Here is a 20,700-nt window from a genome sequence, read left to right on the forward strand (position 1 = left end):
AAAATTAGCAAATCCGTTCTGGACAGCATTGCTCTGAGTGTTTTTGAACTCAGATGTGAACTTGCGTTCTTCTAGCAAAAATATGCTGCTTTGTCAATAAAACTGGCTTCCTTATCAGAGGATTGGGAAATAACCACCGTAATACCAGTGTTTGGGGGGGGGGGTGCAGAGCAAATCCAGGAAATTATGGGCACATTGCCCCAATGTCAGTCTCGGATAAGCTGAGGGAAAGTATTATTTAAAGTGTAGAAAAACAAGCCTTGCTGGATAAGAATCAGCATGGCTTCTGTTAAGGGAAGTCTGGCCTCACGAACCTTTTGGAATTCTCTGAGAGTGCCGACAAGCATGTGGATAGGGGCGATCCAATAGAGATTATATACTTGGACTTAGAAAATGTTTTTCACCAACTGTTCCTGATTAAGAGGACTGAAGCTCCTCTTATGGATTAGTAACTGGTTAAACAACAGGAAACAGCACAGAAGTGACAGGACTGTTCTTGCAATAGAGAGAAGTAAGCAATAGAAGTAAACAGTGGAGTCCCTCTAGGATCTGCATGGGAACTGGTCCTGTTTAATTTGTCCATAAATGTGCTCCAGTAAGGGTTAAGTGGTGAGATAGCCAAGTTTATGGATGATACCAAATTACTGGGGATGGTGAAACCCCAACTGGACTGTCAAGTAAGTCCAAAAAAGATCTCTCCAAACTGAGCCAGTAGGCAACAAAATGGCAACTGATGTTCAATGTAAGTGAGGTTAAAGTGAAGATACGGAATAATGGGCTCAAGTTACAGGAAACTAGATTCTGGCTGAACATCAGAGAAAAACTTCCCGATTGTTAGAGCAATACGACAATGGAACCAATTACCTGGGGAGACGGTGGGCTCTCCCACACTGGAGGCATTCGAGATAAAGCTGGACAGCCATCTGATGCTCTCCTGCACTGAGCAGGGGGTTGGACTCGGTCTTATAGGCCCCTTCCAACCCTACTATTCTATGATTCTATGATGCACCGGGGGGGGGGGGGGGAGATCACAAGTTCATATATACATTGATGGGGTCTGACCTGGTGGTGATCACCAGGAGAGAGACCTTGGGTTAATGGCTCAATGAATATGGCTCAGAGCAGGCGGGGGTTGTACACAAGAGGGGAAGATGCTGCTGAACCAAGGATTTGGAGGCATGGCTGGAACACTTGGGCCCAAAATCTTGGTCTGGCTCAGGCTGAATCCTCCCAATGGAACAGTCTTCCTATGCCTCATCTCTGATGGCCTCCAGGATGCACTCTTGGCAGCTGAGAAAGAGTGAAGCTCATTTAAAGTTGGCTGTTCTACGCATTCTGCAGCAGCAGGCCTTGCCTTGCATTGCACACTCCGTCAAGCACCACAGCCCAGCCTGGTCCCTGGTCCACAGACAATGAGTATACCTGCGTGATGCACACAGTGGATGACTCACCCACTCACAGCTTACATCAGCCTTCCCCAACCTGGTGCCCTACAGACTGCAACTCCCATCATTCCCAGCCAGCCTGGCTGGGAATGATAGGTGTGGTAGTCTAACACATCTAGAGGGCACCAGGTTGGGGAAGGCTAGCTTCTGCCACTGAGGTGTACATGAAAAGCATCTTATTATTATATATGTGTGTGAGCGTGAAGAGGCCAACTTCACAGATTTTTAAGCTCCTGAAATATTGGCCAGGCTGCATAAGGTTTCTTTTTAATGACAGACTTTGGACTTCATCTGTACTGAAGAACCACAAGAAAGGAGAAGCTGGAGGCAGCAGGGAGGCGTCACCCCCACACCTCCCATTGGGGCCGGGCTGCTGACTGGAGGTGGGGAGAGGCCTGTGCTGAACTGGTTTTTCCATCGGGGCGGGCGGATGAGTAAGAAAAGCCATTGGAGCTTAATGATTGACCCCAGAGGCAGCCATGGCAGCCCTCAGGATCCTCGGCTCTCTCCTCGCCATCCTGTGCGCTTACTATTTCTACACCCAGGAGACTTTCTCCGAAGGTAAGCAAAGCCCGGGGGGGTCAGCTGGGTAGCCCCCCTCTCCTGATCAGGGACGCTGAGAGTCTGCTGCAGCCAGAAGACAAAACGTGCTCTGCTTGTCTTCGGGCCATTGTGTTCACATGCCCCTCCGAGTGTGCCATCACAAACGTAGCAAAGCGGGTTCCTGTACATGGCTGCCGACGTGTGTGATTCTGGTGTTAATTCAGTGGTCTTCTCTGAGGTCCAGTTTGCACCTTTGCAACAGTTGGGACTGGGGGCCAGCTCTAGGAAGGCTGTTCCCTTCCTGCAGTTATGCCAAAAACCTGGCGCAAACAGGAGGAGGTGGGATGCAGCCAAGGCCTGGGATGGGGTAAAAGTCCATGCTCCCCTGTGAATGCTAACAATCCCTGCTCAGTTTTATGAATGCCCCCAAACAGAGAGGGATTTCCCTACTTTTCAGAATATATGAATATCACTTGACAGTCACTGGGTCTCAGACATTCTCTGTGACATCCATGCGTACAGTGGTTGAGGGATCCCAGAGAAAAGATGATAAAGTGATACAGAGGACAGTGGGAAGGGAAACTGTAGGTCCTGAAAGCTGGACCACTGAGCACAAATATAAGATATAACCCAAACATTTGCTTGAGCCTTGGTCCAATCCAGTTTTGGGGGAGGGAGGATCCCACAAGTGGGCTTCATCTCAAGCTGGGTTATACCAGCGGCACCAACTTCATCTTGTTCTGATTTACTTCTGTAGCCTAAGTAGCTGCTGTTGTGTGAGGATGACTTTTCTGAGGGGGAAAACTACTCACTTCCTTGGACACAATTGCCTGAGGAGGGTCAGCACTCTGGGGGCTCACCTCCGCGCTTACTTCCCTGCTACCCTGCCTCATAGACCACCTAGCCTGATGAAGAGTTCTGGAGAGCTCAAAAGCTTGCACAATCTTTTATGGCATTTTTGTTGGTCCTAATAAAGACATTGCCTACTTGTGGGTTTTGGATTTGACAACCTGGGATTTTGGAATACATTTATATGCTGTCCAGTGGTGCAGCTAGGTAATTTTAGACCTGAGCATAATGCTGTTACTGGGGCGCCCTTTAGACAGCCATGTGTATTACACAATTAACATGTCTCTCTCCACCCCCACTCAGTTGCAATTCCATGCTTTACATCTGCTTCTACATTCCTGATATGTTAGAATAGCAACAAAACTGTCTGCCAACTCTGATTTTTTTTAAATACCCTGAGCATGTACAGTTTGGCATTTTAAACTCACTTAAATCAAAGCACCATCATGACTGCAGGAATAAAATGGAGTTTGCTTCTAATGCCCTGATGCCCTCATCTCTTGCTACTAGCTTGGCAGTCGGAGGGGCAGGGCTGGGCTGCAGGGCCCTGGACTTTGGCCCCAAGTGGAACCACCGACTCTGGGCAGACAGGACATCAGCCTAAAATCCTGCATTTAAAATGGTGCTTTCTGCTTCCATTTTAAATGCAGGATCACAACAACTCCCTTTTTCACACACTTCCTTTCCCCCTTCCCCTTTCCCCCTCCTTCTCCCCGTATCTGAGACTTCCATTATCTTTCATTGATCTCGCTCCCCTTCTTGCCGCTTTATCTCTTTTCACTGAGGGAACTGAAACGGAACACAACGGGGTAATTTGATAGCTCATGATCTGCGGTATTTAAAAACGGAACAAAGGGCATTTAGTGCAGGAGACGCCCTGGAGGGTCACAGCATCATGTAAAGAGCCCGCAGAAGGAGCAATCTCAATTGCAGGATAAAAGCTCCGTGTGAAGAACAAGTCAGTAGCTTAGATGGGAAGGGATTTCCCAGGCAGTCAGATCAGACCCAATCCTGTTTAGCTTTAGCATCAGCTGTCCTCCCAGCATGCCCTGGGGTTCCCAAGGTCTGGCACCTTCAAAGTCTCCTTTGAATTTTTTTTTGGTTCAGTATTGTGCCCCAGTGTCAGACAGATAACATCTAGGAAATCCAAACTAGTTCCTTCGTCCTCATTAATTTATCTCGCAGGAGTCTATTCTATTCATTCTCTTAGGGGCACAGGGACCCACATTCTCCAGTCTGGCAGAAGCCGATGTTAAGACTGAGGGGAGATATGATAGCACTCTTCAAGTCCTTGAAAGGTTGTCACAGAGAGGAAGGCCAGGATCTCTTCTCAATCATCCCAGAGTGCAGGACACGGAATCATGGGCTCAAGTGACAGGAAGCCAGATTCTGGCTGAACATCAGGAAAAACTTCCTGACTGTTAGAGCAATACGACAATGGAACCACTTACCTAAGGAGGCGGTGGGCTCTCCCACACTGGAGGCGTTCAAGACGAGGCTGGACAGCCATCTGTCCCGGGATGCTCTGACTTGGATTCCTGCATTGAGCGGGGGATTGGACTCGATGGCCTTGTAGGCCCCTTCCAACCCTACTATTCTATGATTCTATTCTATGATTCTATGTGACCAAAATATCGGCTCTTTTGGGGAGTGCCCAAATATGACTTTAGGGAAGAGCAAAGATCTTGTGCAACTCTCATGTGTAAAAGGAGCTGGCATTCCTCTGAAGCAAGCGCTCCCTCCAGGCATCTGGCAGTATGCTCCATTGATCCTGACATAAGATCCAAGGTGTGGGTCTCACATGGGGGGCTCACAAGGAGGCAGAGGGGGTAGGGGAAGGAGAGCTGGGGAGAACAATTGGGTGCAGCAGTTTGGCTCACTTTCAGAAGAAGTGCCTGGAGAATGCAAGATTGCAAAACCGTGGCAGTATCTGTACGGCTAGAGAGTGTTACTGAGAAGGGCTGTCGGCGTGTTTTAACCCGCAATACTGAGCTGTGCTGGCTCTCATTCACTGCTTGTTTCCCTGGCTTCTCCCATTTCTTCCCTCTATCTCTGATTTGCTCCACAAGTTTGTAACCCCTGCCCAACCTGGTGCTCTCCAGATGTGTTGGACTGCAATTCCCATCATTCCCAGCCAGCATGGCCAATGGCTGCAGCCCAGCACATTTGAAGGGCTCCAGGTTGAGGGAGGCTGCCCTTGCCTCTCCAGAGAACTTCTCCCTTTTGCTGTAAAGTCTGGTGTGACTCAGCAGAGTTGCCTTATACAGCAAAAGCGTGGTAACAGCATTGTCAGGGGCTCCTTGGAGGCCTCTCTCAGTCTAATCCAGTAGCCAAGTCCAGACACAGACAAAGGGATTCCTTTCAAAGCTTTATTCTTTTACAACTTAACAATTATACCGTTTGCAACTAGATCTGAGCAGCACAGTACCTATGCCCTAAGTTGGAACAGTTGGTCCCCGTTTGAAAGGGAATTACTGGCAGACCCCTGAACTTAAGGACTAGGGAGAGTCCCTCCCCTTTTCCCTTGGATCCTCTGGGCGCAGCCGTTGTTTGCGCGCCAACCGGGCACTACGCCTCCTTTCCGCCCTCCATCTGGCGCTGCTCTCTGCGTCTGCGTCACGCATCCACCAAGTCTGCTATCTGTGCCTGGTCACTCCCTGGACTGCTAACTAAACTAGGAATGCTGGTGGGAGGAACCTCCATCAGCTGTGGGCCCTGGGAAAGAGGAGCGCGCTCCTCTCCCAGGAGCGACTGCTCTTCCTCAGAATCAGAACTACTCTGGGATTCTATGGGCTCAGTGTCCACCCTGACAAGCATTTAATATTAGAGAGAATAAACGCAGGCTGGACCCAGTTCAGAAGTAGTTCAAATCAACTTACTTTATTAGTGCTTTTATGTACATCATTGAAGAAGGCTATCTAACACTGTAACTACAAGCACCCCCTAAAGCTGGGTGCATGAATGTAAATAAGCAAAAGCATGAGATATGGTTTCTTGCTTCCTTTAGGGAGAGAGCACATGTTGCTTGTTGCAGTGACAAAAAGGAAGAGGAAGGGGAGGGAGTAGGAGAAAGGAACGGATCAAGTTACAGGACAAAAAGGGGGTGAGCAAGACAAGTGGCTGGTAGTATAACACTTTCTCTATCGCCCCCCAGTGTCTGGAGGTATGCGGAGTTGTTCCTATGATCCAACACCTTTGTCTAAACTTAGATTGCAGACTTCCTGGATCAAGCTCCAATTTTCGCCTTCGGTCAGTCAAGAAAATTCACTGATGGCAGAACCAGAATAATGACTTCAGCAACCCTGTGAGATATATCGGGCCCAATTTCTCTTCCTCAGCCTAAGATCATCCAGCGGGAGCTTAATGGATGAGTGAGGATTTGAACCCAGGTCCCCCGCTCAAAATCAAGCACTCTGTCTGCTAATGCCACACTAGCCCCTCACTGAAGGAATCCCGACATTGCAGGGGCCCTAGGGTGTCCCCTGTGCTGCTCTTACTGTGTCAGGCAAAGAGCCACACATCGTCTTGACAGCCCCTTTCTATGTCTGCAGAGATGGTGCGAGGAAAGCGTGTCCTGGTGACGGGGTCAAGCACGGGGATTGGGGAGCAAATGGCCTACGAGTTTGCACGGATGGGGGCTCACGTAATGGTGACAGCCAGGAGGGAGGAGCAACTCCAGAAGGTAAGCTGGGAGCCCACTGCTGCCCCTCTGATCGGAGTAAGCATTTCTCCAGTCGTATTGAACGCTCAGCCTTTCCTGACCCGCAGCCTCTCCGCGAGGGTCCTCAGCCCGTTTGCCAGCATTCTCCTTAGATCAGGACTGTGGATTGCTTCCCACTCCGGGCGTTCTATTAGCAGGGCCTAGCTAGAAAGACAATATTATCTGCAAGGAGAGCCACTCGGCCTCTTCCTTTCTCCCAAAGGCTTTGTGCAGAAATGTAACATGCCTTCTTCTACCTTTGGCTCCACGGCTTCTGTAATTCCATTATCTGTATCCATGTGGATTCTATGCATGTGTGTCTGTGCTAGGGATGAGTGAGAATTTCGTTCAATCCGGGGTTTTGATAAATGTGGTGTAGTGGCGAGAGTGTCGGACTGGGAGCTGGGAGATCTGGGTTCTGGCCCCACTCGGCCATGGAAGCTCACTGGGTGACTTTGGGCCAGTCACAGACTCTCAGCCCAACCCACCTCACAGGGTTGTTGTTGTGAGGATAAAATGGAGAGGAGGAGGATAATGTAAGCTGCCTTGGGTTCCTTAAGGAGGAAAAAAGGCAGGATATAAATGCAATCAATCAATCAATAATAAAATTGCTAATTTCTTCAAAAACAAGAACAGCAAGAACTGGAGGTTTTAAAAAAATTCACATGAGGGAGAAACCAAAACTAATAGATTTGCCCAGGGCTTTGAGTGCTTTGCTCTTAAAAGTCTGGGTTTGGATCTAGGTTTATTCCATCATGTCAGTGCTGAGCTAGGGTGGACGCCTCTTTTTTTAACAGGAGAGGCCAAGGATGGGACCTGCCAGGGCGGGGGGCGGGGGGAGAAGCGGGAGAGGCTGTTCTAAGCAGAGTCTGTAGTTTGATGCAAGAGAAAAACATGGCTGCTTCTCTGGAATATAGACACTGATACATTGCCATGACAGTCTTTCCCCATTTCCCCCTTTTCCGGTTCTCTCCAGGTGGTTCAGAAGTGTCTGGACCTGGGGGCTGGCTCTGCGTCGTACATTGTCTCGGACATGAAGAATTTGACTTCTGCCCAGAAGGTCATTGAAGAAACCAAGGCTGTCCTGGGTAAAGACTCCTGCCTGCCCCTCATCCAGCAACCGGGACCCCGGCCTGGGGAGCCAGCAGCTGGGGCTCCAGGGCCTAAGGGGCGCCCACAGAAGCTGAGGCGCGGGCAAAGGGCTTCTTCAGCTCACGCCCTCGGCAGGAGCAGTAGCAGAGGCTGTGGCAGCATTTGCCCCTCGGGGACCTCGGCGGCTCCCGCCCGCCGGCCAGCAGCTTAGCTGGCACAGTGGGCAAATGTGGCGACGAGCTCTGTTGCAGTTCGCATCGGGGAGGAAGGCGTTAAGGTGCCCTTTGTCGCTGTCCCAGAATGCACGGCTGCCTGAGGCGCACAGCCAGGGGAAGGTGCTGCCCAAGCCCCCTGCTCTCTGCCTCGCCTTTTCCGCGCCACGGCCAGCCACCCACAGCAGGGCCTGCCGCTAACTGGTAGTGAATGCCGATCGGCCCTGCAAAGGCTGTATAGGGTGGCCACGTGTCCTCTTTCACAGAGGACAGTCCTCTGTTTGAAGGGCTGCCCAGCCCAAGCCCAGCTGGAAGGTAAAGAACCATCGGAAGGGAGAACTGAGCCTTGAATGGGCTGGTCAGCGCTTCTGATGACAGTGAGATGTGCTGTGCTGCTTTTTAAATTATAATAATCATTTCTAAACTTGCGGCCATACATATAAATTAGCACGTGCACATTTTATGCAAATGGGTGTCACCTCTCGTCCTCTTTTTTGGCAGTTCATCAGTGGCCACCCTAGGGATGTTTGCGAACCCTGGACCATGGGGGCTGAGCACATGGAGGGCCGGAAATACCTGGGAGCCCTGGGAGCAGGGTCAGGATGGCAGGGGAGGGGAAACAGATGCCACAGGAGGGCCAAGGCAAGCCGCAAAGAAGCGGGGTGCATCCGTGGGGCACAGGGCAGGGAGGCAGAGGCAATGCAGGACAAGGAAGGGGCCGTGGGGAAGGAATCCGAAGCACTGATGCAGCGGCCCCCCGACAGCAGGAAGGCAGGTGGATTTTGAAAGCGCGAGACTGGCGGGCAGGAGGGCTGACAAGGGAGGCTCGCAAGGAAGGCTGGAACCTGGCTGGCTCTGTTTTGCGTTAGGCTGCATTTGGAGTCCCGTAACCAGTTCTGGGCATTTTAAAAAGAGCATTGACTGAGTGGACCACATCCACAGAAGAGCGAGCAGGCTGGTGAAAGGTCTGGAAACCGAGTCTGACGAGGAAGGGTTGAAAGCGTATGCTTAGTCTGGAGAAGAGAAGATTAAGAGGAGGCATGAGAGCGGCCTTCCAGTATCCGAAAGGCTCTCGGGCAAAAAGGTGGCGCAGGCTTGTTCTCTGTTCCTCCCAAGGACCGGACTAGAACCGATGGCTGGAAATTGCAGGGAAGTGGATTTTGGCTAAACATTAGGAGGAACCTCCTAACAGTGAGAGCTCTTCAGCAGTGGAATGGATTGTCTTGGGAGGTGGTGGGTTCTCCTTCGCCAAAGATATTTAAGCATGGGCTGGACGGCCATCTGTCTGGGATGCTGTAGCCATACCCTGCGGTGCAGAGCCTACACTGAACAGTGTGTTGGACTAGATGATCTCTAAGGCACCTTCCAACTCTATGATTCTATGAAAAGTGATACAGCATCACAGAGGTGCCAGTTTATTTTGTGCCAGCTTGCCCAACTTTTAGTTACATTACATGTAGAGATACTTATTTTATTATTTTTACTTTAAATGTGTATTATCCTTTTCTACAACCAAATAGGGCTTCCCCCCACCCCCGAAATGTGTTTAGCATCAGAGCAAAAGAATCAAACTCCAGAAAAGAGGACGAAAGAGGAGAGATTTGCATTAAAAATGCATATGCTAATTTATAAGTGTATAAATAATTACTATTATTCAAATAGAAATGCAGTACGTCTCACCCTGCTGGGGAAGACTCCGGCGAGGTCCCCAGTGTGCCTCCGGCTCTGTCTGCTGTCCCAGGGTTGCTAACTGTGGGTGGGGGACTCCGGGGCCACTGCACGGCTCAGCTCCGTAGGGCTCTTGATCTTTCAGCCAGACTTGGCCTGGACAGATGTTCGGGGAGAGGATGCCTCCAACTGAGGGCTTGCCCCTGACTGCCCTCCAAATGCAGGGCTATCCTCTGTCCAGGAGGACGTGTGGCCACCCTGTTTTTCCTCCGCCCTGGGAAATCCGTCAGGGGCTGCATGCGGGTGGTGGGTGGGCTGGAGCCCAAAGTGGGTGGGGCCAGAGCTAACCGGCACTCGCTCTTTCTCCCCTCCCCCATGTGCAGCTATCAAGCTTTAAAGGAAGTTTCCACTGGCACCAAGGGGTGCTTTTGTAAAGCCAAATTGCTGCACAAGATTGGGGCCAGGGAAGGGGTGCCATGGGCTAGCTGGGGAGGGCCCAGAGCACCCTCACCCGTTTTAAAGGCTTCTTTCCGCCAGTCTTTTACACTTAAACATCATTGCCAGGCAGGGGCCTATTAGGGTGGTTTTGTAACTGACACAAGGGCCCAGCCAATCAGTGCAATGCACAGCCCTAATTTGGGGAGGGGAGAAGATCACGTCCCAGCAGCATTTTTTTTTTTCAGATCTTGCTTCTTCTCAGACTTGAAAAGTGGGTTCCCTTTGAGCCCATTCTGGGCAAGATTGTATATTTATTTATTATTACGTTTATATCCCACCCTTTTTCCTCCAAGGAACCCATGATCCCCCTCCTCTCCATTTTATCCCCTGTGAGGTAGGTTAGGCTGAGAGTCAGTGACTGGCCCAAAGTCACCCAGTGAGCTTCCAGTGATCCAAGTGGGACGAGGACCTGGATCTTCCACGTCCCTCTCTAGCCACCACAGCGCACTGGCTCCCAAATGCAGTATATGCGGTCAAATGCAGTTCTGTGGGCTTGAACAGCAGGCTCAGTGCTACATTTCTGTATGTCTGAATGCATCCCTCTGTGCGCTTTTCACTTTCAGGGGGGCTTGATCACCTCGTCTTGAACCACGTTGGGGGAAACTCTGGATTTCATCCGTTCAAAGGAGACACAGAGACCGTGATCACCTCCATGACGGTTAACTTCCTCAGCTACGTCCAGCTGACCATTTCCGCACTGGACATGTTGAAAGAGTCTCATGGGAGTATTGTCGTCATATCCTCCATGAGCGGTATGGAAAGGAGTCCCTCACAGCATTCAGTTCCCCTCCACATGGAACCAACTGTGAGGAACTGACTGCCAGCAGATTTGGGGCTTAGACTCTAAGGGGGCAGAAAAGGGCAACCAAAATGATCAAGGGGCTGGAGCACCTCCCCTGCGAGGAAAGGTCGCAACGGCCAGGACTGATTAGCTTAGGAAAAAAGGAGAGTAAGGTACAAAATGATGCATGGTGTTGAGAAAGTGGAGAAGGGGAAGTTTTTCTCCTTGCCCGTAATACTAGAACCCAGTGAGACCATCCCATGAAGCTGAATGGTAGGAGGTTCAGGACAGGTAGAAGGAAGGACACCTTCACCCAGCTCACAGTTATGGAATTTGCTACCACAAGTTGTAGTGATCGCCCCTAATTTGGATGGCTTTAAAAGCGGGATTAGATCAATTCAGGGAGTAGACAGCCATCAGTGGCTGCTAGAATCAAGGAGAGCGTACCCCTGTATATCGGCTACTGGGGAACACGAGCGGCAGGATGCTGTTGCACTCTTGTCTTACATTCAGGTTTCCCCCAGCAGTGGGTTGGCCACTGAACATAATTTTGGACTAGATGGTGGATGTCCCCAACCAGATGCTTTGGACTTGAGTTCCCATCAGCCCCACCTAGTATGGCCAGTGCTCAGGAATGCTGGGAGTTGTAGTCCCACAACATCTGGAGGGCACCAGGTTGGGGAATACTGTCCTACTGTGCTTTACTCACAAGTAAATTGTGCCGGAGACTAAGTCACACTGAGCTTAGTGGGACCTGATTCTGACGAATGTGTGGGCTTGCACTTTTGAGTGCATGCATCTGTCATGTGTTTCATTTGTTTGGAAATGTTGTGAGGAAATAACAGTTTGGAAACAGAGTTCTCCCACTCCCTTTTCAGTCCAACAGCACTGTCTTTTACACGTCTTAACAAAAGCTTGGGGAAGGGCTGTGGTTCAGCGGCAGAGCCCCTGCTTTGCATGCAGAAGGTCTCAGGTTCGATCCCCAGCAGCATCTCCAGGTAGGGCTGGGAAAAACCCTGCCTGAAACCCTGGACAGCCGCTGCTGCCAGTCAGTGTCAACAGTACTGGTCTAGATGGACACATGGACTTGGTATAAAGCAGCTTCATGTGTTCCTATGGTCTGGTCCAGCATGGATCTTCTTAGGTTCTTATCTCATTTTCCCCCACCCTGTTACTTTAGCCGCCTTTCATAGAGGCAGAAGTCCTGCCCTGCTGGATCAGGCCCACTGGATCAGGCTTCCAACAGGCACCAGCTAGAAACCTGTATGGGTGATAGAAGTTGCAGTTCATATCTGGAGGACACCGGGTTGGGAAAGGCTAGTTTAGAAGCTTAGATCCAGGCAGCAGAGGGAAGAGAAGTTCCATCCCTTAGCAAAGAAAGCGAGGTGACACTCTCGTTCATCCTTACTGGGGAGTAAACCTTACTGACTTTACGGGGACATATTCCCAAATAAAGAGACACAGAACCCGGCTGCACAATGCTGATCACCAATGGAATGGCTTCTACAACCATCTGAATCAAAATGTATTCCTCTCTGTCTTAGGGCGCATTCCTGCCCCGTTCTCCATCTCGTACTCTGCAGCCAAATTTGCGCTGGAGGGCTTCTACTGCAGCCTGCGCACTGAGCTGCGCCTTCTGAAAGTCGATCTGCCTATCACAGTTGCTGTGTTGGGGTACATTGACACAGGTGAGCCCCAGCCAAGTGCCACCTTTTCCATGGCCACCTGACCCTCCTCGATCCTGTCTCGACTGAGCTAAATATCTTCTTTGTGATCTCTCCTGCAGACACTGCTCTGAAGATAGTGGGTGGCAAAATCAACATGCAGGCAAGTCCAAAAGAAGATTGCGCTCGGGAGATAGTGAAAGGTGGTGTGCTGCGACAGCGGGAAGTTTTCTATCCTTACTGGACCACAAAACCCATCCTGCTGCTCAGAGACTGGATGCCAGAACTCTTGGAGCGATTCATTGGCCAAGCCTACAGGGTGGAGAATATCCTCTAAAAACAGCTTGTGCCACTAACAGCCGGTGTTCTCGTGCTGCAAAAAGCGGGTGTTGCTCTTTCAGGTTGCAAGTCATTCTGTCCGCAAAGTTTGCCACAATGGAAAATGGCAAGGCATGCAAAACGGGGGAAATAATAACTTGTTCATAAAAAAAGGCCTTTTGTTGTGCACTGAGGTTGAATTCAAATTTCACTCCAGCAACTGCCTTCCCCTTGCTTCCTTGCTGCTTGTCAGGGAATGTGTACAGTGCAAAGGGAAAAACACTTTTGGAGATGGTGTGGACATGCGCTGGGGGGTCATAATTGACCCTGGCATGCTGGGGCCCAGTCCAGTTATAGGACCCACCAATCAAGACCCAGTGTGAGGACAGACAGCAGTCAGCATCTGTCTTTTCCAATTATTCTTAACATCGTGGAGAAAACCATCGTGGGAGGGACAGTACTGGTAATCAGCTCCAGATTAGCATATGTGAAGCAGTGTTGAGGCTAACCCCAACGTCCCTGCAAGGTGGGACAGGTCAGATACACCCAGTAACCTCCCTCTCCTGCCAAGAGGCACTAAATTTAGCACTGAGGTTGAGCAGAAAGGATCACACTCACTTGGAGTTGAATAACTGCTTATGAGAGGGAACAGGGATGGAGGGAAGGGGAGGATTAGAGGTGGTAGGCTGTACAGAGAATTATGAAGCTGAAAACTTGCAAGGAAAACCAAAGCATACACAGAGAGCCTTTATACCACACCCCCAAACAAAATAACCAAACTGACTAGGCTGGTCTTCCGCATCTGGGCCTCCCAGGATAATGTCCAGCTGACAGCAGGACCAAGACCACCGTGATGGAGACACCACACGCCTCCTTTGATCTCCTTTTAAAAGCCCAGTCCCAGCCACCCAGGGCAGATTTCCTTTAGCCATTTGCCAGCTCAGCCCACCTTCGTCCAGAAGAGGTAGGCGCTTCCCACCAAGCCCAGCTGTTTTCCCAATTAACAGGGACTGAGCCTGGCCTTGCGCAATGGGGCCAAGGAGCTGGCAGATAATGTAGCAGAAATCAGAGTCAGAGAGACCACGGAGTAAAGAAAAATGAGTATTCTTTATTTAACGCGCGGGCTTAAGGCTGGAATCTTTTCCAAAGAGCCAAAAGCCCCGAGGCATAGCCACACATTACTTTTATAGAGATGATGACACACAAGCGACCCTTTCTCCCACTCCCTCTCCTGTGGTTTTACAGTTGGTATAGTTGTTTATAGTACAGGAAATGGGCCATAGGGCATTCTATCTTGAGAACAAGGATACAGTCTTGCAGTAAGCAAAAAGGCAAAATCATGACTGTGTTGTGCAATTCGGCTTGCTGACAGGGAAAGTCTCTACATTGCTGTTCCTGCCAAACTATGCTAGCTCAGCAAGAACATGAGACCACTTAGTCTGACCCCCGACATGGCTGCTACATTCCCCCCTTAAATGCATAATTTTATTACAATTATAGCATTTCATTACACAAGTAGACATCTCGGTTGGCAAGGCATAACACAGGATTTTTATGGCAACTTTCTTATTTAATATCTTGTTGAGCTATTAAAGCATAGCGGGCGGCTGTTTTTGTGGCTGAGGCAATAAACAGATTGTTTAAGCAACGCATAAACCAGGGGATGCAGAGGCATAACAGTACCCCTACCACTGCTACTGGTAAAATCAGAACAAATAATGCTTTGAGCCAGCTGAGATCTGGAAGCCAAGAGGTCAACCAGTCGAGCCAATTATGTTGCTCTATTTTGATGTCAGCGACTATTTGGTGCAGTTTGGTGTTCATCTACAGCATTGCCATTATCAGTTAAGTTAAAGCAACAGAGCTTTTGGTGTGTCTCACAACCCAAATGATGAAGAAGGAAGAGGTAATCTATACTAGCTCTATTTTCTAGAACCGCACCTCTTAGATCACGCAACTCTTTATTTAACAATGACAATGCTCGTGAGGTGGCATTTATGCTTTTGGCTAAGCTGCAAGCTAACCAGTTGATCTCCAGACCATCAGCCAAGGCTAAACCTGGAACCCCAACCAGTGACATTGCTAAGGCCAATTTTTCTGAGTCAGAATATAACTGCACATGACTATTACAATTTTTAGTTAGTTGGAGTGCTCGAGGCTGCCGTCGACGGATTTTCTCGGGCCACAGGGGAAGAATTGGCACCAGGCGGCTGAGGCAACATGGGTGGTTATTAGACAAGTTGGCAGGAATGAATGACCAAGTGCGGGAACTACATGTCTAAAACCATCCATGAGGCAAAAGTATGTGGGCATCATTAAAAGATATGTTTTGAATTTTATTACAGTGGAAGGGGGCCAGGGATAGCTTTATATTTTCTGGAAAATTTTTGACAATTAAGCATTCGTGCACACGTAGTATTTGTTTCAGCAACGATGGGGGTGCGTAGAGTGAACTCTGTAGGGGGTAGGATCTTTGCAACCACGCCCCAATTAGCATTTTGGGAATAAGTTAAACTTACACCATAAACTCTTAACATGGTATCTCTTTGAATTTTCCCAGGATGTCTACAGACAGGTATTAGGCAAGAGCTAATAAGCCTGTTTGCAGGTATATCTTTTGGTAAACAAAAATACTTTATCCCAGTGATGTTAGCTAAGTGAAGCCAGTAATTATCAGCAAATTGCTGGGACAAACTACCTTCTCCAGGGGCAGGCCCCCCTTTTTGCACCTTATTAAGGAAACACAATGCAACGCTACTAACACTACAACACTCATGTTTGATCTTCTTTGGGATCTGACCGTACGCCGGGCAGCTATTCACCTGGCAAGCTGCAGTAGGGTCTAGTCCCCTTCTTCAATTCTCCAGTTGCAGGTCTGACCGTACGCAGGGTGGACAGTCTCCCGGTGTGCCCACAGTAAGGTCTAGCCTGAGTCTTCTTACTGCTTTTTCAGAATGATTTTTAAAGGATTTTTAGGATGTCTGTTTACAGTCCATTCCCCTCCTTTCGCTCTCTTGACTCGTGTTTAATGTACACGAGTTCATAGCTGTGGGGGTGGAAAGTATAACAGTTTTTGGTCCTCTCCATCTGGGAGTCAAAGGGTCATTTTTCCCTCTTTAACTCATACTTTATCTCTTGGTTGGAAAGGATGAATCTCTGTAATGGGAATTGGGGCTTATTTTCTAAGACAAAGCGACTCTGGGCTTGAAGAACTTTGCCCAGTGTTTGGACTTCTTGTTTAAGGCTAACGTTTGCTTGCTCTTGATGCTGCTCCAGTGTCAATTATGAAGTCAATGTCATGGCCCCTCACAGTGGCAGTGACTAGGGGCTTCCCAGGGCTGAGATTAAGGGGGCCCGGTCTGTCTTATTTAAGACTTTTGGCTTTAGCCACTTTAATGAAGGGGGCTTCTTTATACATTTTTATAGACCCCTGCTTTCCAGTTTGGTTGCTAACTAAGCTGTCTCCTCCCTCGCCCGTTCTGGCCCCTTTGGTTTTCTCTTTCATGTATTTGATTTATTTCATTTGGGCATTTACGCCACCAATGTCCATCTTGTCCGCACTGGGCACACTGTTTTTTTTCTTAAGAATCTTCTGCCTCTGCCGGGTCTTTTTCATTTCTTCGTCTACATTTTCTTGGGCCTCTGGGTCGAGGGGGCATACTGGCAATAGGCATTTAAAAGATGCTCCAAGTACGCTCTGGGGGCTTCGGTGGCACCTTGCAGCACTTTAGACACTTTGGTTATATTAACTGACTTTTTCATACTTGCTGTCATGGCTTCTAACAGCAGGGTTTGATACTGGGTGAGGCGCTTTAGCCCCGCTTGTGTGTTGGGAGAGAGAAACCTCTCTCCCTCTCTTGCTTTTTCTCTCTTTTGCTGATCTGCCTGTATTGCAGATCATGTTTCAAACTTTTTATATAAAACTTTCCGCTCTATGCACCAGCCTTGTCTTTTTGCAAGTTAAACTCACTTACTTAAACTTTTCTGCCCTACACTAGTCTCAATGACACACATTTGGGATAGGCTGTTCTTCTCTTTCTAGTTACATTTTTTTTTTAATCTTAAAGAACTATTACATTATTGTGGCTACTTTATCCCAGGTAATAAGCTTCAGGCACAATCAGCTGCTTTTAATTTACCCTGGGGGCAACTATGGCCACGCTTCTTTTCTACAAATGTTTTCTCTCTTTGCTTCTTGCCTCCTTTTTCTTCTTTTTTCTTCTACTTTCTCTATTCCTTCTTTTCTACTTGCCTTTCTCTTTCTCCTTGTCATCCATCGGGAACCACACTTAGTATCATTTGGAGTTGCAACTAACACTAATCTGCAAATATCACATATATTTTATGATATTTAAGAAATCATAAAATATACACAACAAACTTTTTCTGCAATTTAACACAATGAATGGAAAACACTTTTTGCATGGTAAGGCATGATGGAGCAGATCCAGCAATTATACTGCTCTTCTGGCTGAAAGCTCAGGGCCCATTAAAATCAAGGGACGGGCATACTCACGCAAAGAGTTTTAGGTCACCATTTTTGCATCGGCAACTCTATGCTGCATGAGTTCTGGCAGAAGGAAATCTAAAAGTTATAGATCAAACTTAGCCTGCTGTACACTGAGCTGACTACAAACACAGACACACAGTCTACAGCAATGAGAGTTCAAGTTTATGAGAAGCTTCACAGCACTGTCCATGGAAAGTCTTTGACAATTCAAAATTTTAGTCCATGTGCAGAGTGTCTCTAAAAAGCCCAGATGATGGAGCCAAACAGAGAAGGCTCTGGGCAATGAAGATGAGATGTTTCCAGCAACGGCTCCCCACTTTTGCATCAGTTTAAAAAAGGGGAAGTGTGGCCCTACACCCCTTCTGACAGACAAGGGACTTTAACTTTTTAGCAAGGCCTCTGTCTAAACAGAACGGCACAGCTCAGCTCTCTAGCCGTGACGCTTTAACCTGGGCAACTCCTCTGTAAATTTTATTTTACTTCCGTCAGGTTCTCACAGACATCTTTTCTAGCTTCTCTGCCTGCCAAGGCCAGACCAGCTAGGGAGTTGAGTGACTCCCCCTGGCTCTGAGAACGCTGATGGAGATAAGCTCATACAGACTTTGACATTTTAAAAACTTACTCTTTTTTCTCTTTCCTTTAATCTGGTACACGAAAGCAAAGTGCCGAAACTCAGGACACTGGGGGGGTGATGGGCATCGCCTTATACTTGCATTTTTTTCAGGCAGCCATTAATCTTCGGGGAGGCGGTGGGGTGATTTGCAGGACTTCAAAGGCAAGCTTCCCAGTTTGTTTGTATTTGTAAATCCCAAGCTTAAAACAGGACACGATGAGGTACAGGGCAGCCAAATCTTTGCTTTGGCACGGGCAACAAATAACTCAGGTTAGCTTTCTTCGCTGGGGTCTCAAACAGGAAAACAGTCTTAATTTAAAGTTGTAACATCACTGACAGCGTCAGCCAGCCAGCTACACAGATTTCACTGTTTTTCAAGACAGTTACTCCAATATCTTCTTTTCTTCTCAATCAGGTTGGGTCTCCCAGCTTACACAGTTTATTGCAGCTTCCAGGAGCATGGTAGTAGCGTAATTTTGGCTTGGCCAGGAACATGCTGTCTGGTTTCTCGGTCTCTTCAGCACACACACTCAGGCAGTGTAACACTGGACACTCAAATCAGTGAGATTTCTTCATTGCAGGGAATCCCACGGCAAAAGCTTAATGGTTACGCTCTTCAGAAATCATATAGCTGATGGTCTACAGGCTCTATGAAATTCTAGGACAGTTCAAAGCTAAACACGGCTACCTTGACAGAGATCTTCATCATGGTCTCTCCACTTCATTCTGCCTTGGGACCGTCCTATGGGCATGGCACACTTTCCACTCGAAGAGGGGTCTAGCCTGTGCCCTGGGGGCTGATTCTTCACCTTTATTTCATTTTGCGCCTTCATCTTCTGGGTCTTCATTTTCAGTTTCCATTTCTTAGGGATTTCATCTCAATTAGGCGAGGTGATGATGTTGCACAACTCAGAACGTTGTGGGCAATTCTCCTGCTGCCCTCCCGGCGCACTAGGCTAACGGTTACTTCTTCAGCCTCACACTCCCACGCTTCGTCAAAAGTCAGGCTGTCTTGCAACATTTCTCTGATTAACAGCCTCAGATCTTGTTCTTTTTTTTTTCTCTCAGCTCGACCTTGAGCTTTTTTGCTATTTCCTCTCTCTATTCTGAATCCTTTTTAAAAAATCTTTTTCCTTTTTTTTTTTTTAACATCTCAAGGGGGTGCAAGTCTTGCACCCACCTCCCATAGCCTCTCTCCTAAGATAAAGACAGACACAAGGAGGGAAAGGGGATTGGTCAGTGAGTAAGGGGTCTCACTGGCCGACACAAAAGGAATTTCACACCACGCACTTTGCTACTGGCCTGGGCACCCGGACGGTCAACGGTATGCATCAGAAACCGCAGTAGCCACTCATACCATCATCAATCTCTCCACTGCATCCATATGTCCCTGCCACCCACTTTTCCCACTTTTCACCAGAGCGGAAAGCGGCTTCCCCAGCTTCCTCAGCTTCCTACTGAGTACTGGCGTGCTGGGTACTGGCGCCCGCTCGGGGGTGTGATCAGGCCCCCCTTCTACTCGCAAGGAGTAGGTTCTTTTCGTATACGTATACTAACACTGGCCTTCTTCATGAGGCGGGGCCCTCTTTTTTTCTGCCCAGTGGCCTTTCTCCCTAAAGGCGGGGCCCACTTTTACTCCATACTTGCCTTACTCCTGAAGGCTTCCAATGTGGGTTTCAACTCAATTGCAGCTGCGATACAGGCAGGGCTCAAGTTCCTTTCTCCGCTTCCCAAAGTTCTCTTGGTGCTCGCTGCCGTTTGGGCGATCCCGGCGCAGGCTCCCTCCCATTTACCCGACAAAAAGGTCAGTGGCGCCAAGAAGGGGAGGCGTGCGCCGAGCTCTCCCTCCCGGTGCGGCGATAAAGAGCAGGCAACTGCCACCTCTCTGTCTCAGAGCCTGCCAGATCCGAGTCACGGCACCATTTATGTAGCAGAAATCAGAGTCAGAGAGACCACGGAGTAAAGAAAAATGAGTATTCTTTATTTAACGCGCGGGCTTAAGGCTGGAATCTTTTCCAAAGAGCCAAAAGCCCCGAGGCATAGCCACACATTACTTTTATAGAGATGATGACACACAAGCGACCCTTTCTCCCACTCCCTCTCCTGTGGTTTTACAGTTGGTATAGTTGTTTATAGTACAGGAAATGGGCCATAGGACATTCTATCTTGAGAACAAGGATACAGTCTTGCAGTAAGCAAAAAGGCAAAATCATGACTGTGTTGTGCAATTCGGCTTGCTGACAGGGGAAGTCTCTACATTGCTGTTCCTGCCAAACTATGCTAGCTCAGCAAGAACATGAGACCACTTAGTCTGACCCCCGACATGGCTGCTACAATAACACACCTTTCCAGGCGGATGCCCAGGATGTGACACCCAGGCCTGGCCTCATGGTGGGAAACAGGCCGTCATTCTTGACAGTGTCTGCGTACTTGGGCAGGGGTACTGAACCCCAGGCTGGTGAGGTTCCAATCCCCAGATGGCCCCACCCCCGTCACCAACCATTGGGTGATTTCCTGGCCGTTGTGCAGTTTTGCCCCCATGCTAAAAGTGTGAGATGCCTCTTGTAAGGCTCAGTCCCTGGCGGTAAGAGGCTTAAGCTAAAAAGTGCTGGTATTTGGGGCATTATTATTTGGCCCCACCCACCACTGGAATGGAGCCCTGAGAGCTTCTCCCAAATTGAATTCAGGCCTTGGGTGGAAAGAGATTAAACACACCCGTATGAGGAGAAACGGAGCTGGCTGGAGCAGACATCCAGCAGACACTTTAGCAGAAATCCTCCTCGGGTACCATTATTTGCACGAAGCCA

At 48.8% G+C, this 20,700-nt stretch overlaps 1 protein-coding gene across 1 annotated transcript; it reads left to right on the forward strand.

Moving 5' to 3' along the window:
* The first annotated feature begins 1,914 nt into the window (after positions 1-1,914).
* LOC146336293 (hydroxysteroid 11-beta-dehydrogenase 1-like protein B) lies at positions 1,915-14,414 on the forward strand. Its single transcript, XM_084819728.1, has 6 exons — positions 1,915-2,006; positions 6,389-6,519; positions 7,514-7,625; positions 10,571-10,759; positions 12,333-12,476; positions 12,575-14,414. The coding sequence occupies exons 1-6, from the start codon at positions 1,925-1,927 to the stop codon at positions 12,787-12,789; spliced, it is 873 nt and encodes a 290-aa protein (XP_084675854.1). The 5' UTR covers positions 1,915-1,924; the 3' UTR covers positions 12,790-14,414.
* Positions 14,415-20,700: the final 6,286 nt, after the last annotated feature.

This window comes from Heloderma suspectum, chromosome 13 (genome assembly GCF_057233095.1).
Source record: "Heloderma suspectum isolate Gila_16-S chromosome 13, 16-S_ref, whole genome shotgun sequence".
NCBI lineage: Eukaryota > Metazoa > Chordata > Lepidosauria > Squamata > Helodermatidae > Heloderma > Heloderma suspectum.

What these genes read in the sequence shown, in the direction of transcription:
- LOC146336293 (XM_084819728.1), top strand. Translation starts at nt 1,925, where the DNA reads ATGGCAGCCCTCAGGATCCTCGGCTCTCTCCTCGCCATCCTGTGCGCT. An exon ending in CCAGGAGACTTTCTCCGAAG is followed by an intron (nt 2,007 to 6,388) that starts GTAAGCAAAGCC and finishes CTATGTCTGCAG; the next exon opens with AGATGGTGCGAGGAAAGCGT. An exon ending in AGAAACCAAGGCTGTCCTGG is followed by an intron (nt 7,626 to 10,570) that starts GTAAAGACTCCT and finishes TTTCACTTTCAG; the next exon opens with GGGGGCTTGATCACCTCGTC.